This window comes from Cyprinodon tularosa, unplaced genomic scaffold, assembly GCF_016077235.1.
Source record: "Cyprinodon tularosa strain WSP-4 unplaced genomic scaffold, ASM1607723v1 ctg157, whole genome shotgun sequence".
Taxonomy (NCBI): Eukaryota; Metazoa; Chordata; class Actinopteri; order Cyprinodontiformes; family Cyprinodontidae; genus Cyprinodon; species Cyprinodon tularosa.
This window is the reverse complement of record NW_024038405.1, coordinates 1,077,937-1,096,781: the sequence shown is the minus strand read 5'-3', so window position 1 is coordinate 1,096,781 and position 18,845 is coordinate 1,077,937. Positions and strand designations below refer to the sequence as shown.

The following is an 18,845-nucleotide window of genomic DNA, read 5'->3' as shown; positions in this document are numbered from 1 at the left end:
ACCTTCAATTAGCCAGCCTGATGCAGTTTGCACGACTTTGGCAGATCCCACCATGAGCTGCAGGGCTCCGTGGGGTCTAGGCCTGCTGCCCACCCAGAGCCGGGTGCTGACGTACAGCTGGGGCTTAAACATTACACTGCTCGGTTTGTTTGCATTCCCCGCAGATCAAGGACACATTTTAAAAGAGCAGCAGAAGGGCGAGCAAAGGTGCAACAAAAAGCTGTTTAAAAAGCAGTAATAACAGCCATAAATACGTCCTCTAGCACCTGAAGTCAATGCATCACTGCAGGAGGAATGACAGCTTTACTTTTGTGTTCTCCTTTTCATATGTGATTTGAAAAAAAAAGGTATGATGCTGAAAAAAAGAAGCTGACATACTGTACCTCCCATAGAGCACTAGCAATGTGCATTTTTACACACACTCCTTCACAACTTTGATCTAACTTGATGGATTGATTGCATCTGTTCAAACCCTGGCTGTTTTCTCTAAGACCAAAATTGATTAATTCAAGGTCTGGACCGTTGCTTTTTTAAATAATCTAATTTCTAAATTAGTTCACTACATCAAACGTTGCACATAAAAAGCAAAAGCAAAGCAAAACTTACTTGCAGGCTTTTAAGAGGGGACCGGATGGAGGGAAAAGCTCTGAAAGTGTTGTGTAGCAAGGAATTGCCACTGAGTTGTAGAATCCCACCTTTCAAAAGGGGACAAAAAAGGAAAAGCACCTTAAATTTGTTTCATTGTTAAGGAACAAAAACATTATTATGGGAAAGGTTGATATTGTGTTGATATTTGTGCGATAAACAAATGTGTCGTCTCACCAGTGTGCAAAAAAGAGCAATGTGAGTGTATCTAATGGTGGCATTGCTGACTAATCGCAAACCATCTCATTGATGCATCCGTATTCGTATGAATAGAGCGATTAATATACAAAAACCACTAGTTAGAGCTACTATAAAAGGTTTTTGTCTATTTTTTACCTCAGGTTTAAAGGTCATTGTGCCAGCCAATCACATTGGTTCTTTAAAAAGGAATTTCTGCATATAATGATGAATGAGAGTTTAAGCCTCCAGCATATTTCCTCCTTTACAACTGAGCTACTTTATGTACTGTACACCTAGAATTGTAAACAATCTCAGCAACAAGATACAAATCTACAGTTTATGTTGTAGTGATAGCAATAGTTTGTTTTGGAACGTCTTACTTTTAGAAGTTTTCTTCCGTGATTATTCATTTTAGAAAACTTTAAAACTATTTCTGTTTAAAATATTTGTTTAATTGCAACCTAAATTCAAATATGGTCTGCAACTATTTTCTTAAAATAGTAAGTTAATCCTGTTCTGGCTCTCACCATTTATGCTTTTCTCTCTCTACAGTCCTCTGTTTACAGACTAAGTTCCCATCAGAGCATGCATGTCTCTGTGTGTGTGTGTGTGTGGCATACAAACCACACATATTCTGTGCTGGTCTTACTTGGCCCTGGGGAACCTCATCCTTCTTGTCTCTGTCCATCATAGGGATCGGCTGAATTCCGATCTTCTTCATTTCATCTCCCTGCAGAGGAACAAAACAACAAGACACCTTTTATTTTGTGCATAGTGGGGTAAACCTCCTGACCACCTGACAGCTCTATTTTAGGTGATCGGGGTTGTAGGACATGCAAAGTTAAAGCAGTATTTACAAGCAAGAATAGAGGCCTGACTGTTCAATCTGGAGGCATGATCGTGACACTGAACCTTTTTGAGCTCAAACAGTATCCCACTGTACCTCAGCCCAGAACTCAGCATAGATGTCGTTAGCTGTGAGTCGTGTGACTTGCCACCGCTTGGTAACAGAACACAGGTCACATGCTGTCATCATCAGACCAATCACACGGTCCCTGAAGGGGAGCAGAGCCTTGTTATGTCCATGGAGAAGATAAAAATAATTTAAAAAACCTAAAGCGCCATTTGGACACTTTTCTGGTGTGTTGCTGTGATTCGCAGCCTGACCTGTGGGTGTGGTTATTCAGGTCCAGGCCGCCTGTAGTCAGGAGCTCTGTGAGCTGCTGATGGTTGTTGAAGTACAGGGCCAGGTCGGTGGCAATGATGGCCTTCCGGATGATCTCCAGCACCTGCTCGTACTCGCTGGAATTCAGGTTGGAGAAAATATTGTGCCCTTCCAGCTATGAAAAACAGAGAGATCAATAAAAAAGCAAAAGCTCCACTTATGAGGCGTTCAGCTCCACTAGACTGCAACAGGTCTCAATAATCGGTTCACCTAAACCACAACCAGCAAATAAGAGATATTACAGAGCTGAAAAGTACAGTTCTAATTGTGCTTAAAAGTTTACATACCCTCCCATTAAAAAAATTATTAATTCACACTAGTAATTCATATAACTTAACACTGAAAAAAGTGATAATTAATACAAATGTACAAAATTAGAATTAACTAGTATAAAACATTGATATGCAATTTTAATTTAAAAATATGTGTGTAAAAAAAAAATAAAAAGGCCACAATCAGGAGGCAATGCAGGGAAGTGTCTTGCCCAAGGACACAACGACACTGTAAGCTGGAGCAATATATACAATTTGTTTCATCATTTTCAATTTATTTTACTGGCAGCTGATCTTTTTCTGTCTATTTTAAATAAAGAACTTTCAGGCACAGCTGTAAGTGCAGACATATGCATGCACACATAAACATGTTGTGTAAAATACATGCAAAATTCATGGACCTCTTTGCTTCTTCTGAATTCGTGCTTAAATGCTTCAGTGATATTGGAATTGGAATCGTCTGCATCATGCAGCCTCTTTCATGCTAAAAGTATTGAAATATTTAATCTAAGAACAGTTATTCAGAAGTTTAAGGGAAATCCATGTAACTAAATTTATTAAATTTATACTTTTTTCATTTTATTTCAATAATTTTTCTACTAAATTAAATCAAATTTTCTGCTTTCCTGGAGTATAATTACGGTGTTAAATAAAACCCCATTCCTCTTGGCCACTATCTGGTAGCAGCCATTCATGTAAAGCAGGTATGAGCTGATCTTTATAATTTGAGAAGTAGATACAAGGAAATGGTTGCTTGTCTCTATTGGGCAATACTTGTATTGCTAAAACAGCTTCCAGATTAAACAGAATCTGAGGCTTAATGTATCAGCACTACTCTAAATACATTCATAATGAAAATATTTAAAGTTCCCCAAGTCTTTAGTAGTGGAGCTCTACCTGCAGGATGGAGACAGTCTGGGAGAAGTGGTGCTGCTCCATGGTGGAAGTGGAATACAGAGCAGCCAATGGATGGTCGAACTTCTGCAGGTATGCGTTGCTGTACCCCCGATGATCCAGATCGTGACACAGACAGGCTATCAACAAACCTTTCTTCTGCAAAACAAAGATGCTCATTGGAAATGAAAAAACAGAATTGGCTAAAACTTAAGATCAATCTTAAACGAAACAAGAAGCAAACCTCTAGCTCGGTAAAAATCCCAGTGGTTTTCTGTAGGATGGCGTACATGCAGTGCGCCACCGTCACCGCATGCTTCCAGTTGTGGTAGGGCACACGGCGGTAGTTTTTCCGTACGGACATGGTGAATCTACAGAGCTTTTCCAGCTCAAAGCTAAATAAAGAACAAACAATGAATAAAGTGAGAAGCTGAGAGAATTATCTTCCTGCTTCTGTGACATTACCTGTTTTTTCCACAGGAGTTATGAACCATGTAGATGAAGACAGCAGGCCAGATATCTTCAAACGGACTAATGTCAAATTGAAACCTGGAGAAAGACATAAAAGTATCATTGTGCAAACTTTCAAACTGCTTTTTCCACAAAGGTATGGCGTAGACACAGAATTTGAATAACACCGGAACAAAATAACATGGCGGAGAAATCAGGTATAAAGTTGTGAAAAAGCTTTAAAGCAGACTTGGGTCTGAAAACAATATTCTGGGATTTGATGGGCTGAAAAGGAACATTAATCAGATAACGAGTCAATAGGCCCTTATAATTAACTTAGAGCAGTGATCCACAGCTCAGATGGAAGGCTTTGTCAAGTTTTACTCATGCAATACACTAATTTAGTATTTTAAAATACGGCAGTGGCAGCATCATGCTGTGGGAGATACTTTTATTCAGCAGGGGGAAGGAAATAAGCTTTAATAAAATGGTTTAAATAAATCTCTTTGTGAGAAAGTCCTAGTCAAAGTCCAGCACTAAATTCAACTGGCAACCGGGCATCTTGCAAGATTTCAGTTCACATGAAATCCTACCATGCTTTAACTTGTGCAACAATTTACATGTCTAAACAAGAAGACCTGTTGACGCATGCCACACAGATAGTTTCAGAAATATTTGAAATAATGCAATTATGTTCAGAATTATGCTCTACCTCAGCTTGTAGTTTCATACAAAGACTGCATGAATTTGGACTTTATATGAAAGCTACGTCTGCGACTTGACAAAAAAGGCAGAAAAGTTTAAAAGATGGAAGGACCTTTGGAAGGCGCTGTATTTTAGCACAGGCAGAGAACGGGTCACTCACGTTTCAATTTCTTTGTAAATGGGTTCAGGAAGGTTGAGCTGGGTGAGGGTCTTCCACTCCTCTGACGTGCAGATGCTGTGATACGACAGCTTTTCCATCGTCACTCTGTAGATGCATTCAGAGTGCCGGATCCTGTGGTACATCTGCAGAGTGACAGCAGGGAAACCACAGAGAGAGAATGGTTCTTTAAAACCAGAAATCCTGAACATGATACTAAACTCTTCATGCGTCACTACTGCAATTACACTAAAAGTGGGCTTTTCTCTCTGCCTCCCTCCACATCTGGTTTCTGTCCCTGTCCACTGCGCAGACAAACGGCAGAGAAAACGGCCAGGTACAGGCGCCGGGGACCTCGAACCGGGCCCCCCCGTAAATCACTGCGAATCGGGAGTCAGCCAAAGTTACATTTCCAAGAGATGTGGGGCATAAATCGCAACCCAACATAAATCCTGTCACTGGACGGATGTGAGAGCGCTCGTCATAAAATATTAAAATCCCGCATCGATTTAAAACACAACTTTGTGACGCCTCCTCCTGCGTAAGCATTTCTGACAGAGCTGACGGCGACTCGGGTGCCACAGAGAGGGCCCCTGACAGACAGACCACACATTGCTAGTGTTGGGAGTTTAACATGATTCATGAAAGAGATGATTGGCACTTTTTAATCATATTTTGAAGTAATGGACACCACAGAGATGAAAATTTATATTTCATGTCCACAGTAGCTTGTGAGCTGCAACAAGCCTTGACACAGCAGATGAGGGTGATGAAGATTGCATTACGCTGAAGTTTGATAGAAAATGAATAGCATCAGAGAGAGCATCAGTTTGTCCATCAAACACCCTTAGGTTTGTGTGGGGTACTCACATTTGCACAGTGTAAGGCCAAAGCACAAAAGACAGCAAACATCTTAAAGTTGTTCTCATCGGTTTTAGTGAAGGCACTTCCGCTTAGCTTGTTCACCATCTGCACCACACCGATAACATTCCCTCTGCTCACAATGGGCATGCACAGGATGTTCCGCGTGGTGTAGCCAGTTTTGAGGTCTACCTCTCTATCAGAGAACACACGAAGAAGAGAAGACATCAGTTTAAACGTCATCTTCTCGTTACTTAGAGCCTTGCGTATGAGACAATTGTTTTTGCAGAACTATATATATTTTTTTATAATATTTATATAGTACAAAGATGAAGAAAGAACTTACCGGTTGAACCGTGGGTCTGCATAGGCATCTGGGATATTTAAAACTTCTCCTGTCCGAGCTACTTGGCCAGCTATTCCTTTGTCTATAGAAAACCTACAGAGTCACAGGAGGGGAGAGACAGGCTAAATAAATAAAATTCACATGAAACACTTAGAGCGCAATGATTATGGTAGAGAGCCATGTATGAGCAGGGCTATGTGTAAACTGTAAACCAGGTGTTATTTAGACACTCCTTACACCATTTTAAAATTTGGTCCTATTATGACCACATCTGTCACTGTATTTTTTATGTGACAGAGAAACACATACCACATAACTGTAAAAAGGAAGAAAAAGAATATATATTATATTGTTTATTAAACTTCTGTAATCTGAAAAGTGTGAGTGTGCATCCAAAGGCACTGGTGGACTTAACTTTGACTAGAATGAATCAATCTCTTCAGATCCCTGAATGTTTTTCAGCTAGTGTTGCGCCGATGCCAGTTTTTGGCCTCAATATCGACACCTGATGCCTGGCTGTGCAGTATTGGCCAATACCGCTACCATTCCGATACCATCTGTTTGAAATTGATGTGTGTATATATGAAGAACTGCATACTACATGGATGTAAAATAATTGCCATCATGGCTTTGTGAAGCTGCTGCCTACCTTTATGAAGCAAGAAAAAGACTAATACAAAGTGAATCCAGCAGAACTTTTTATTCCCTACCTGGAATGGGTGACAATATTAATAAACATTTGGCTCTCAAAATGGATTCGGTGCCCTATTTGTTGGTACTCGCACATATCGATACCACCGTTTTGGTACTGGATCAGGCCCCCGGTGAAACACTAGTTTTAGCATCACCATCCTGTTTTTCTTTTTTTGGGGTGGCTGATTTTAGTCTTTCAAGATGCAAATAATGATTCAATTACACCCTCCATCGTGCCATTTTTTGAAGTCCATAGCCAATAGTTACCATGACGTCAGATTCTCCACATGAGCAGTAGATCTATGCTGCTCCTCTGTTATTGCCATAGGCCTCTAGGTTGCTGATGAACAGCCCTGATAGGTTTACAGCTGTGTTTGAATAATGGACTGAACAGTGTTCCTGTTTTTTTAAAAAGCTTGAAATCTTGTTTTTACACCCTTACCATGCTTAAACCTTATTCACATCCTTATCCCTGTCCAGTGAGCTGTGTTCCTTGGTCTTCATATTGAAATTTCACCAATGTTCTATAAAAGACTTCTAAAGCCTTAAGAGACAGCTGGATTTATTTATTAAAAAAGTGAACTTTGAGACCCATATAAGTTACACTGCATTTTATCTATGGGTTTCTAAGTATCTGCAATACAAATGCTGCTGGATATTTTTAGAGCCATGCATTACATTCCTTCATTTCATAATGATTTACTACTTAATATTGCCCTATAACTAGAAATCTGGCCAAGATGCATTCAAGTCTGTGGTATTTTTGCAAGTGATTATATGTGTTATCTCCAACTTCTTTTCTCTCAGTTGTTTTTACCACAATAATCTCATCAGATTTAAGAACAAGAATCTCTCTTCCGTAAGAACATTGTAGATATGTAAAAAAAAAAGTCCCTGCAGGGTTAAATAGAAGGAGCTTAGAGAGAAAGAAAATGTCAAACCTTATTTCTTTTGTTTTCCTAAACACGGGTTTGCCTTCTTTCTCTTCCCCGATGTCAAACAGGTCAGAGTACAGTTCTTTGTTGTTGTGATCTACCTGGAAGAGCGCACACCTGTCTGCGTTCACCAGGTTTTTTGCATATATCTGTAAAACAAAAGAAGGGGCAGAGGATTGTATAGCTGCACAGACTTCTAAGCAATCCTCATCTTAAATGCGGCCACTATCTCACTACTGTTTAAACCATTCGGGCAAAAAAATATACAAACAGATTATTTAAAGTGGACCCCAGTCTGTTTTACAGTTTAAACCTGTAGCCACAATAGAAACATCTCTAACCAGCTAAGGCTTTAGTAAAAGAGTCAAAAAACGAAAAAGTATTTTATACTTAGTGAGAAAGCTATTTTTTACATTACGACTAAGTTTCTCTAAATTATAAAAAGTTTAATCAGAAAACTGTTAATAGATGCTGTAAATTAGCTGCTATGATTTTTCTTGAATAGCTGAGAAGAGCAGGAATCACACTCACTCACCATAATGTGTTCAAGTAGAGAATCTATTGCCACAATGTTATCAAAGTATGTTCTGTGTAAAAAAAAAAACCCAAAAACAAAATCACATTGAGATGCTTGAACTAAAATAAAGATCTGGTGACATTTACATTAAACATGAGCTATAGAAACCATTTACAAGCATATTATAAAGGGGGATTTATGTCACCTAAAGCCCATTTTGTCACCTTAAAACCACAAATTTCAAAATGTTTTATTTGGATTTCATACTACACACCAAAACAAAGTAGTGCATTATTTTTCGTGGGAGGAAAATTTGTGTTCAGCCCCCATTACCCCGACAATCCTAAATCGATATCTGTCAAACCTATTTTCTGTTGAAGTAACCTAATGGGCTCTATGCACAGCTCCACTACTTCCTGAATTTAATGCAGCTCCTTTGTTTCCTGTCTTTCATTACTGGACGAACTGATTAATCCAGGTGTGTCTGGCCAGTTACTTAGGTCATACACACCTGGATTAATCAGTGCATCCAATCATGAAAGACAGGAAACAAAGGAGCTGCATTAAATTCAGGAAGTAGTGGAGCTGTGCATAGAGCCTATAGATAACTTCTGATAAACAGAGAGCATTAGGAAGACCAAGGAGCACAGTTGATATAAGTTTAAATCAGGTAGTAAGGCAGACCTACCCAAAACTGACTAGCCAGGCTAATAAAGTTCTACTCATAGAAGCAGACTAGAGGCCACTGAGAACTCTGGAGGAGCTGCAGAGATCCACAGCTCAGTTAAGAGTATTGTGCTCTAAGTGAATCTGGCCAAAACACAGGAGACCCCTTCAGGAGGAACCCCATCCCTTGACCTTGCAAGAAGCTCTGGATAGAAAAATTGAAAAAAAAAAAAAAAAAATGCGTGAAAGAAATCCTCTTTTTATTCTGCAATAAGTCACATAGAGGATGGAACACTACATTTGGTTGCTCTGATCACATGACACCCAAATACAACTTTTGGTCTACTTTCCCCCTAAAATAATCCAACCTGAAGTTAAATGTTGCTAGCGGCAGTATCATACTGAGGGAATCCGTTTCTGCTGCACTTTAGTGTTCAAGGGTTATTAGAAGAATTGAATACAGTCCAAATTTTTAGAGGCAACAATTGACTCGGACTAAGTTAAAGATTCACCTCCAGCAGGAAGGTACCTAAGTGAAATGTTTCAAGGTATATCACTATTTATATGCTAGTCAAAGTCCAGAACAAAATCTAATCAGAAAATATGATAAGATAAAGTTATTGGAGCAAAAAATAAATGTACACTGTTCAGATTTTTTTTTTAAATATTATTTGCAAAGAAACCTTTTTTAGTATTTAGGATGCCATGTATCATTTTTCTTGTCCCAGCCCCATTACGGACCACTTTGTGTTCATCTGTACCACAAAGTCCCGCCCCTAAAAATACACAGCATATACAAGTGAGCGGTTTTATTGTGACAAAACATGGAAAGGAGGGGTATAAATACTACCGCAGAAGACTATAAGTCTGTTAAAACATATAAAATCACTTTCAGATGGTGTTAACACAACCAGAATGTTTGTTTGGGACTTGCACTGTCATTAATGCAGTTAAAAAACTGCAGCAATTCAGAGCAAATTAACATTTCAGGAATGTGGTATAAACACAAAGTTTGCCTCTTTTCATTAGCTTTCATTGAAAGCTACAGAAGCAGATCACAGAGCAGCTCTTACTTTGACACATCTAGTAGGAAGTCATTAAGCTCAGTCTGTTTGGCAAGGCCTCTGCACATCTAAGAAAGAAAAAATAGGTCAGGATCAGATACACAGATGTATAAAGAAGTTTTGTTCTCAAAATACATGCAGCATCCAGTGGGTTATGTCAGTGAAGCAGCCCTCGGTCTGCAAACACGCCAACGGGCCGTTGTTCTGTAACAACAGATTGTCTAAGCAGGAGCTTCTTCCCCGCTAACCAAAGCTCAGAGGTCCACTGTGGCCAGAGCTGCAGTGGGACACCACTCCTCTGGGGTACTATGTTATCTTTATCATAAAACATAATGACGTCTCAGGGGAGCAGTTTGTTGAATGTATGGTCTTGTTGATTGGACTGGGCACAGTGACAACCCGTTCCTGTACACAGTGGATTTCCCCAGTGCAGAACCAGAACAAACAATGTCATCCACAAGCATAATAAATGGAAGGGTACACCTTGTTGCCAGAGGCTCAGACGAAGCCCAGCAGTGCATCATATCTGTTAGAAGGGACTAGTTTAAAATCAGACCAGACCTTTGTGAAAGCTTGCCTACCTGTACTTGATGAATGGCAACAGATGCCCAGGCTAAATTTGCTGTTGCAACCTGCAAAAAAGGAAAACTTGGCTTTAAAGTTCTACAAAAAGAAAATCATTACATTCATGCTACTTATGATATGTTTAATTTTTTAAATATTCAATATTCAGACAGACAACAGTAACTCCTGCTCACACTACACTGCAAAAAATTTTAAGTCTAAATAAGTAATTTCTTTCCTAAAATAAGTGCATTTTTTTAATTGTATTTAGTTTTATTTAATTTAATTTGTAAGTGAGACACTTTGCCAATGGAACAAGAAAATTTATATTTAAAATAAACAAAAATATTGCATTGCCTTATTTCAAGTGCATATTATCAAATATGTAATTTTAAGGCTAATTTCATTGACAAATCAAATCATTTACCTACTTAAATTAAGGGTATTTACCCTTAATGGGTATTTACCCATTAAGGGTAAATACCCTTAATTTAAGAAATGTTTACTTATTTCAAGATTGTTTCTGCAGCGCATTGAGTGGTTTCTGCATGCCACCTCTACTGGAAATGCAGCATAGAAGAAGTTCCTACAACTGCTAGGAAAACATACTCCCATCTGGATGTGAAGTAAATCAAGACTCACATCAATAAAAAGAAAAAACTAAATAAAACAAACAAAAAAAGACAATACGATGTAATGTAAAAAAAATATATATATATATATATACGGTATATATATATATATATATATATATATATATATAAAAATAATTTTCTTACTTCCTATGAAAGAACAATTATGCTTTAAATTCATCAAAATAAATATTCTTGTTTCTTGTTTTTGGATATATATTTTGATTCCTTAATCAAATTTCCTTGTAATTTTAAAATGTAGTACCCTGCATATTAAGAGTCTTTACTAACAACAACATAAAAATCACAAAGGCAAATATTTGCTTTAACTAACTTTTTTTTAACAATAACCATATTCTTGAAAGTTAACATTCATCTTGGGGGAAAAACCAGTCTGAAATCAGCTGGGCTGTTTATCCAAGTTAATAGAGTAAAGAAGAAAAAATAAGCAATTGAAGTAAAAAAACAAACAAACAAAAAACAAATAAAATCTGACTTATCATGCCCTTGTAATAATTATTAAGGCTCTGTAACTGTATGCTTTCAATAATACTGGTTTGTCATTCAGTAAAACACAACAAACCTGTCTGATTATCTCAGAAAGTTATGAACATTTGAAACAGAAGTCCAGTAGAAGTCAGCAGGATTGAGAGCAATGCAACATCTTCCTGTTGCTCCCAGCTTCAACCTTTTCTGTGGGGAGTTTGGCTTTTCAAGTGGTTTTAAGGATTATATTGTAAAAATATTACGCAGAAATGATTTAATCAGAACTGCCTTAGCTGTATTTAAAAAACTTGCTGGTGTCTAGTTGCTCTGACCTCCTGGTGTCTTAGGTTGAAAGGCTTCCTGCCCCAGTGCCGATGCAGCTCCAGGATAGCAATGAGGTCCCCAATGGCAGTGAGGATGGGGAGACACAGGGCAGAGTGAACATGGATCCCTGAGTCCTGCCCTGTGCCATCCGGAAACCGCTCGTCCTAAAAAAAACATAGACCAGTTAAAAGTTTAGTTTAACTAAACTGTACTAAACATCAGGCTAAACAATGTTATACAAGAATGGTTGATGGATATCTTAAGAAAGCCTGTAGCCATGCACAAAAATAGCAACTGTGTATTCAACCATTTGGGTTTGTTTGATTGACTTGTTTGTTGAGATTTGTTTAGAATGGTAGATTTTCCATCACAGAAGATCATTGCAGATCTTTTCTTCTGGAATCTGTCTTTGCTCAGACTGACATCTAGCAGAAAACTGCAGTTTGTAATACTCTGTACTCTAACCAAAACAGGCAAATAAGCATAGAAATTACAATAAAAAAGACACTTGATGTTATTTTATGATTAAAAGTACTCATAAACATTTACATTTTCAAAACATTTTGTAACATCACAACCACAAGCTCCTCAATTCCTCATTAAAATTTCAAGTGTCAGATCAACACAGTGGTGAATAATTGTAAAGTGGATAGGAAATTAACAATTTGTTTTCAAGGAACAAAAAAATAGCTTAATGAAAAGCTCAAAATGTAAATTTTTGCAGAACTAGATCAAGCTCAGTCCGAATGCATGAAGACAATTTGTTTAATTCATGTCATTGTTTTTCAGATGGATCTGGGACTAAACCTGGATTAATTAACTGTACCTTGATAAATCAAGCCATTGAAGCTCTGGCTGTATGTTTATGGCTGTTGTTCTGCCAAAGGGTAAACTTCCGCTCCAGCCATGTGCTTTTTGCATCCTCTGACAGGATTACCCTGTTAATGACCTATTCAATCAGCTCTTTTCAGCTTTTATGTCACTGCTAAAGAAAAGCATCCTGACAGCATGCCAGTACTACTGCCAGGTTTCTCAACAGATATGGTATTTTCAGAGTTGGGTTATACAAACATGTATATTTTGATCTCTCCTGATCTACACAAACACATGGCTTGCAGCATCATACAGACAGGTTTTTGAATCTTTTAACAAAAATGTCTTCTTGCCCCCCTGACTATCCAGTGAAAATGTTGTTCCCGTCTCTGATTATTCAGCCTTGTATTGTACAATTGCATTATAATCTTTTCATTTTCATTAATGGATTAAAGAAGAGAATAGAAGTGAAATGTTTTATTCACCCTCCATTGGGAAGACTGAGGATGGTCATTTCAAAGCAAACAAGCAATGGAATCATATAGGTAAACACAACACTATATGATAAAAAAGAACAAATTAAAATAATAAAACTAATTATAAAGTAAACTTTTTCCAGCAGAGGAAACAAACAAGATATTTTGTATCTTAACTGTGTTCCTTGGTGTTTAATGGTGTTTTTTCCCCTCAATAATCAGTGACATTGGGTTTTATTTGGTGGTGTAAGAATAAAGTGGGGTGAATACAAATACACCTTTTAAAGTTATATTTATAACTATATATTAAAATTATATTTTATTTTATTCTGGTCAATCACATTAAATCCAGCTAAAAGACATTGAAGCTTGTGCTTGTAACGTGACAACATATAAAAATATATTTGCATTATATACACTGTGAATATTAAATGTTCCATGGTTTTAGTAAGTTAGTGACTTTATTTTGGTTTAAAGGGAGCAGTCCTACCCCCATAATGTCTTCCACTAGCAGTGTTTTGCGAGTCTTGGCAACATAAGCGGCAATGGTTGTCCCGTATGCGATGGGGCCCGACGGGACGAGGCTTGGATGGCCATCCTTGGCCCCCCTTGGAGTGTATAAACATAAACTCTGTTATAAAAAAGAGAGAAAACAACAGGTGATAAAAAAAATATAGAAAAAGAGAATATAATGTAAACCAAAGGGTCATTTATTACTCACATTGTTGCATTCTCCCAAGAAATAAAGTGCAAAACTATCAGCTTTTGTTGCTGTAGAAAGAGAAGACACAGAAAACACATACATTTGCTTCAATACCACTCACTTCAGCACTCTTACAAATGTCCTCTAATAGTAAAGGGCAGAAATACACAAGGCGGCTGCAATCTAACAATGGCCCACATAGCAACAAGTGTTCCCTGACTGAGGCCTTCACTGCCTTCCAGTTCGTCTCGTTCCCAGTCCTCCTCTACAGTCCTATTTCACACTCCTATATAGGTCATGTTATCATACAGTGTGACATCAGAGAGGCTGCTGGTGCACACAATACACAAATGATCAGGAAGTTAATGAGAGCTGAGCTTTGGGTGGATCGGCATATTTTTAACTGGGTTTTTAACTGGAAGCTTCAACTTACTGACACTATTGTAGATTTCTTTTGGTTAGAGATGAAGTGGTTAACCTCGGACATAACTCAGCTGCTAACAGCGCTATTTACAAATCTCTGCTACTCAAACTTCAAAGTTTGAAATCGTGTAAAGTAAAACATCACAAGCCTATCTCAACAAATTAGGGAACAGATGGAAAAAAATATGAAAGCTGCATTTTATGGGTTTTAGGGCTTTAGAAAGTCACAGAGAGGACCTTTATAAGATAATGGAATAAATGTGTAACAGTGGTGAACCTGACCCAGGAACCAAAATTACTCCAATCGTGCACTGATATTTTTTTCAGAAAGGCACAAAACCCGGAAACAACATCCTAATCATTGCAGACTTCAAAAAATTTATTTAAAGTCTGTGTTCAAGACTACGTGGCATCCATGGGAGAGTCCTGAAGTAAAATCCATTACACCAACAGGAACACAAACGTCCTCTTTTAAACGTACCAAAACCACCTGAGTGAAGCCAAATACTTTTAGGAAAATATTGTGCCTACATTTGTACATATAAAGCGCCATGGTAAAATGCATTTCTTTCCAACAGAAAGTAGCTTTTTTTTCCAGACAAAAGAAAACTTTAAACGGAAATGTGCGGAATAAATGAGTAGCTATTTGCCACACAAATAGCGGAAGAGGGTGAAAAACACTTTTTACCCCAGAATTAACAGAATTGGGAGTCATAACCTCCAGTGAAAGGGATAACCAGTGGCTCAAGACTGGGGATTTTGTTTTATTAGATAACATTTTCTCAGCTAAGTTTTTTTTTTTTCTTTCAGCACAAACATATTTTAATATCCAAAGATTACTGTAATAATTGGGTCATTAACCATTCTTTTTAAGCATCAGTCCAGCCTGTTTAACCAGTTATATGTATCAGAAGTGCTAAACCTTTTTTTCCTCAGTGATTGAGCCAAATGAACATGAGGACAAATTCTGCAGTTTGGGTCTGATTGCATATTAGCATTGGAAATTTAATCTTTTCATTGTTTTGCCTTAATCTTATTCTTTTTAGGGTAAAATAACACTTTGTCGCACAAAATAGACTCGCAAGACGCGAACCGGAAGACACATGGTATCTACCCAACATTTTGACAGCTATAGTTAGGGTTGGGAATTGAAAAGATTTTCACGATTCCGATTCCCTTTTCGATTCTATGAAACGATTCGATTCTTTATCGATTCTTTTTTCGATTCCAATTTGGGGGGAAAAGGAGAACAAACAGTTTGATTATCAGAATCAAATTTGTTTACTTAACTATTGCACAATCTTACAAACTCAACAAGATCAAGATGTCCACAGGAAATGTGAAACTGGAGTAACATCTGTGTTTAAATGAAAAATCAATATACAAGAACAAACTTAATAACCAACAATGTCTAATAACAAATGATGTGATAATAACCTATTTTAAATAACAAAAAATACTAATTATAAAACAGTAGTAGGGAAAATTAACAGTTATTTTGCAGAAAGATGAGCATATCTGCTTTTTCTGGAAGGATACAGGATCTTTCAGGGCTTATGGTGTCTCCAGCCGTGGAGAACACCCTCTCAGATGGGGTGGAGGAAGCCTGCACACAGAGGTAGTTTTCAGCCAGTCCAGATAGCAAAGGCAGCGTATCTTGCTTGTTCCACCACCACAGTGTGGCGCTATCCCTGCAGGGGATGGAGGGCAAGCTTTTATAGAGCTGGATTTCCTGATCTACCCTCTGGGCTAAGGAAAGACGGGGCTTTGATTCACAAAGTGACCGCAGCTCGTTGTCTTCCTCCTCGAATAGTTCTTCCAACTTGCGTAACTTGCGTAACTTACGTAAAAAACGTGACGTAAGTCGTGCTCCCCAGAGCCGGCGCTCTAGGCTCTGGTGCTGCGGGAATCGAAAAAAGAATCGTTCAGTGAGCTGCCAAACGATGCCATGGAATCGGAAAATACGGAACCGGTTCTTAACAGGAACCGGTTTTCGATTCCCATCCCTAGCTATAGTAGATTACCATCATAATTAAACTTGGGTACAAAAAGTGAGATTTCTAACTTTTTCCATTCACTGCCACTAGTCAGTAACAATACAGGTCATAACCAGACTATAAGATGTAGAATTACATTTTTTTTTGTTTTGTTAAAAAATATTGTTATAAGTTGTAACTGTGATTAATTAAAGGCAGAGTGGTCAGTAAAAGTTTATCTTAAAATCGATAAGGTCTCCATGCTACTGCTCCTAGATATCATTTTCCCTCCAACTTCCTCCTTCCCATTGGACAGATCAACATATAAATCTTTGCCTTATTAGCTCACGTTCCAGCTGGAGACTTTGCTGTCACTACCATCATCTTGGGTGGCCTTTATTTTATGCACTGATGACCAGACTGGGTGTTCCATACATATTATGCACGTTTGTTTTTTAAACGCTTACTGACTCTGGAAAGGGGAAGGAATGTAAGTATCATTATCTACAAGCTTTAAAACCGCTGAAAGAAAAAGTTATAAAAAAATGTGATATGTTGCCTTTAAAGACATCTTCAGAGTTATTTTTATCATGAACCCACCCCCACCCTGGTATTCTGTGTTTGACCCCAAGCTCATTCAGAGATGTTTACCCAGGAATTTTTCATATACAAGCACGTTTTTTTTTTTTTTCTTCAGACGAAAAAAGGCTCCTGTGTGACTTTTGTTTAGTAGCATTTGTGTAATAATGTTCCACAAATGGATTTATCTGCTTTTACCTGTTTTGATTATGTTGGATAACTCATAGAGCAGGAGTTTGTTGTCTCCTCCAGTGTCCAGGCGCTGTTCCATGAAGCTGTTGAGTTCATACACCACACCCTGCATGTTTGTGTCCTGGTACTGCTGGACAAAACACAGAACGTGAAAATGACACTGGTTTGAATTTTGTGTTGCATACTGTAGATTTATATTCATCATACAGGAAGCTCATATTTGTCAATCTTTGAGAAAAATTATCATCCTTTTGGCATTCATAAAAATATTATCATCCAGGACACTAATATTCACTCTCACCACTGCATTTTGGCACAAAGATCCCAAGTGGTTTTAGAATATATTTTAACACCCCCCAGTTCTAACTGGAGTCATGGTAAGCCCTGCTGCAGAGCCTCAGCTTTGAGCTTTGGCTGTGCAAAAAGACAAACCTCCGGCCCTTTTTACGAGGCCAAAGGGATGTCTATTTCTGCGGCTGCAGAGAGGGTGAGGACAGGACAGCAGGGAGAGTGGTGCACTAGAAAGCATCCCCAATGGGACGCATTCTGCCCTCCCACATCCTGTTTGTGCAGACGTAAGGATGACGCACTGAGGGGTTAAGGGGACCTCATTTATTTTTCTGTGAGATAGAGTGTAATAAGTTGGTTCTTCTGAGGTGGACCCATCTGATCCTGGGAAAAGGTGTGGCTTAAGGTGTGACACGGGGGAGCTTCCTTTTCCCCCAGTTTCTTTCTAGCTAATTAGTTAGAAAAAAAAATACCTGAGTCTTCAGTGTTAGAAATGCTAACGGAGCAATTAGCAGCTTAAAGTAAACCATTGCCTGGTGCTTGACTCACTGCACAATCGTTTAGACAGCGGACGTTTTTTGTGTGTGGAAAAAAATACATGCAAGTTTAATATTGACAATATATCTGGTATGCATTTGGATTCTGAAACCCTTTACTCTGAAACCCCAACATAAAATCTGTTGCATGATATATAAACCCAGCTGTTTTATTAAGGTGTCATAAAGCAAACAAAACAGTCAGGTATATTCAAATTATGTGGAGAAGCTCAAACATCGGGTGAGGAGATAAAAAATATTCCAATCTTTAAGCTTCTCAAAGTGCTCTGTTTAACCAGTCATGTAAAAATAACGAAAGGATGACACAGCTACCAAAACAATGATTTACACCTAATCTGGCAAGGAGAGCATTTTTTCAGAAAAGGGTGGTAACAGCTTAGGTTAACGGGACAGCGACCCACTGAGTATCTGACATAAAACTTTAGCAGAAGGTTGAATGATTCATTGTTTTTATGATGAAAAGAAAATAAGTAGTTTTTCATAATTCATGAAGGTGGCAGAGGAAGCGTTTGGAGTAGGAAGATGCTCTGGTCATATTCATATTTTAGCAGCATCAAGCTCTGGGAATGTTATTTAAAAAAAAACACAGAAGTTAGTGGGAAATGAGATGTGGATCCAAATACATGCAAAAGACAGTGTACCTGGAAAGTACACTTTCTAGGTTAATAAGCTTAAATCTACAGCCAAAGTCATAATGAATTGGTTCAGATCAAAGTTATACCTCTGTTAATGTAGTATCCTTCATCAAGTTAAGGATCCAAGTTTCAGATTTGCTATATACATGGGCTCTGCAGCAAATCTAATTAAGCTTGTGTTATTTTGCAAAGGAGACTTAGGAAAAAAAAAATTTCTCTAGATGCACAAAGATGGTAGAACCAATACGAGACTTGAATTACTGTCAAATGTTTTACAAAATGTTTTTTAGTAGGGCCTTAATAAATATGCACCAAACAATTTTTCAAATAGCTATTTGCAAATATTCAAAATAAAAAAAAAGCATTGAAATTTTAATTTCCTTTTCCCAGTACTTTGCATATTCTTCTGCATATTCACGAAGGGACACATGGATGGCTCATTTAGCAGACACTATTCTGGCTGCGTCTCTCTCTGATATTAGCGGGTTAATCCAGGTTTTTCAAACACGGGTAAACCGACTAATAATCTGCATTTGGATCCCTTTCCATTGAAATGAAAAAAAAAAAACTTTATTGATCTCACATTG

At 37.9% G+C, this 18,845-nt stretch overlaps 1 protein-coding gene across 5 annotated transcripts in view; it reads right to left on the bottom strand.

Moving 5' to 3' along the window:
- The window catches only part of pde10a (phosphodiesterase 10A), a 120,828-nt gene that overhangs the window by 3,843 nt on the left and 98,140 nt on the right, over positions 1–18,845 (bottom strand). For 2 of the 5 annotated variants that reach the window (XM_038280158.1, XM_038280161.1), the window contains exons 4-21: positions 16,785–16,908; positions 13,627–13,676; positions 13,396–13,536; positions 11,625–11,780; positions 10,192–10,242; positions 9,620–9,678; positions 7,899–7,950; positions 7,370–7,512; positions 5,736–5,828; positions 5,399–5,585; positions 4,532–4,674; positions 3,682–3,765; positions 3,461–3,611; positions 3,220–3,375; positions 1,993–2,165; positions 1,769–1,880; positions 1,475–1,555; positions 607–695 (exon numbers count right to left, since the gene is read on the bottom strand). In XM_038280158.1, coding sequence (XP_038136086.1) covers positions 607–695; positions 1,475–1,555; positions 1,769–1,880; positions 1,993–2,165; positions 3,220–3,375; positions 3,461–3,611; positions 3,682–3,765; positions 4,532–4,674; positions 5,399–5,585; positions 5,736–5,828; positions 7,370–7,512; positions 7,899–7,950; positions 9,620–9,678; positions 10,192–10,242; positions 11,625–11,780; positions 13,396–13,536; positions 13,627–13,676; positions 16,785–16,908 — 2,045 coding nt within the window. The remainder of the gene's footprint in view (positions 1–606; positions 696–1,474; positions 1,556–1,768; positions 1,881–1,992; positions 2,166–3,219; positions 3,376–3,460; positions 3,612–3,681; positions 3,766–4,531; positions 4,675–5,398; positions 5,586–5,735; positions 5,829–7,369; positions 7,513–7,898; positions 7,951–9,619; positions 9,679–10,191; positions 10,243–11,624; positions 11,781–13,395; positions 13,537–13,626; positions 13,677–16,784; positions 16,909–18,845) is intronic. The other 3 variants (XM_038280159.1, XM_038280162.1, XM_038280160.1) reach the window with 2 other exon arrangements.